General features: G+C 35.4%; 1 protein-coding gene across 1 annotated transcript; it reads left to right on the top strand.

The window, feature by feature from the left end:
* The first annotated feature begins 893 nt into the window (after positions 1–893).
* Positions 894–1,529, top strand: LOC116888397 (claudin-34-like). Its single transcript, XM_032889674.1, has one exon. It carries the CDS (start codon positions 894–896, stop codon positions 1,527–1,529), a length of 636 nt encoding a protein of 211 aa, XP_032745565.1.
* Positions 1,530–1,904: the final 375 nt, after the last annotated feature.

The following is a 1,904-nucleotide window of genomic DNA, read 5'->3' as shown; positions in this document are numbered from 1 at the left end:
ATACATTTAATAAGAACTTGACATTATATAATCCCTGCATTTGAATGTCTCACTATCTATGAAAAGAATGACTATATAATACATCAACACAAATTTTTATATATGCATATTTATTCATACAGTGGTATTCTTAGTAAGCAAAGTTTGGAGTTAGTACAGATGCCCAAGATGAATGAATGAGTAAGCAAAGTTTGATACTTTGTTATCCTGAGAAACTAGTCAACATGAAAAAGAGAGAACAAGCTTCTTTCACATGCTAAATATTGTTTACCCTTGAAAATAACATGTTAGTGATCTAATATAAAGTCTCATGAATCTAATACAAGCACTTGGGTGCAAAATTCAGCAGGATTTCCAGAAATTCAGAGACTGGCTGAGGGGACATTTGCAGGCCAGCCAGATCTATAGAACATTATGTCTCAAGAATTATACTAAATAAAAATACTGAGCCCAAAACATCCCACATTGACTCTATAATACCATTTGTCATTTTTAATGTTGCCATATTTTTAAAAGAATGGATGCAGCATGAATAATTTATTCAATTCTTGAATTTCAAGTATCTTGCATTTGTAGAATTATATATACTGGGATAACCATTTTGATGGCTAGGTAATTGTGACCAAATGCCATTGTGACTTATCTAAATATCAGATTGTGCATGTTATAGGACTAGTGGATTATCAAACTGTTTGGACATAATTGCCACAGGGGCCTTAGATTTCTCAAACCACATTCCCAGTAGCAGATCTCCAGATCTAAGGACCACTTTATCAAACATAACTCTTTTGTACCTGGTACCATTCCCCTGAGTAAACTGTCTGAGGTCTGAGAACCCATCCTCATCCTGACCTGTATTTCTTTACAGTTGCTGACTATCCACTGTGACCATCATGTTGATCAAAAAACGATACAATAGCCAAATGGGAGGCTTTGCTTTGACCACACTGGCTTGGATTATTTGCTGTATCTCCATAGGCTTACCTCAGTGGCGAGTGTGGCACTTCCAAGACCCTGAGGTCTTTAAGCCTACTACAGCATTTGTTGGCATGTGGAGAGTCTGTACTTTCCAGCATAATGACAACTTTAGCAACATCAGAATATGTCACCGATACAACTACCATGATACCTTCATTCCTTTGGATATCCGAGTGACCCAACAATTGCTACTGGTTGCTAGTTTTCTTGGACTGGTTGGGAAAGCCACCACCATTATTTCCCTTTGGAATGTGTGCGGAGGAAGAGTACGTACAAATGCCACTTACAATCCATTTGGTCTATCTGGAATTCTGAACATCATTGCTAGCAGTTTTCTTTGCCTTGCCGTATTGTTTAACTATATATCCATCATACTACAGGAGGGAATAGTATTCCCACCATCTTTTAATGTGCCTTCCCAGCCAGACACACAGGAAATTGGAAGTGCCATGGCCTTGGCAATTATAGCTGCAGTTTTCTTTCTATTAAGTGGTACAATTTTGCTTACTTCAACTTTTCCTAGAGAAAAGCCAGTGCGTTCTAAATATTAAAAGTAAATTTTTACCTTACATACATTTAAAAGCAAAAGTTACCTGGAATGATAGCATGTGTCAACAAAATTTTCAAAGAACTCAATTTGGCCTGTGATGGAAAATGACCATGTTGATCTCTTATAATTTCTGTATTTCTTGTTTGATTTATTACTTGATTGCTGTATTATGGATTGTCAAAAAAATAAAATCTAATCCATAATCCATTTGGTCTTATAAAATTTGTGTTTTATTTACTGTGAACAAAAGTAAATAATAAACCTAGTACTGAAATGAGAGCAAAGTATAGTAACCTCTCATTGCTCTGTTGTAAAAATATAAAAAATTTAAAAAATTATTTTTGTCTTTTATCCCCTCTAAGTACGGCAACACAGT

The sequence above is a fragment of the Rattus rattus genome, chromosome X, assembly GCF_011064425.1.
Source record: "Rattus rattus isolate New Zealand chromosome X, Rrattus_CSIRO_v1, whole genome shotgun sequence".
Lineage (NCBI taxonomy): Eukaryota > Metazoa > Chordata > Mammalia > Rodentia > Muridae > Rattus > Rattus rattus.
The sequence above is the reverse complement of the archived record's forward strand: the minus strand, read 5'-3'. Positions and strand labels throughout refer to the sequence as shown.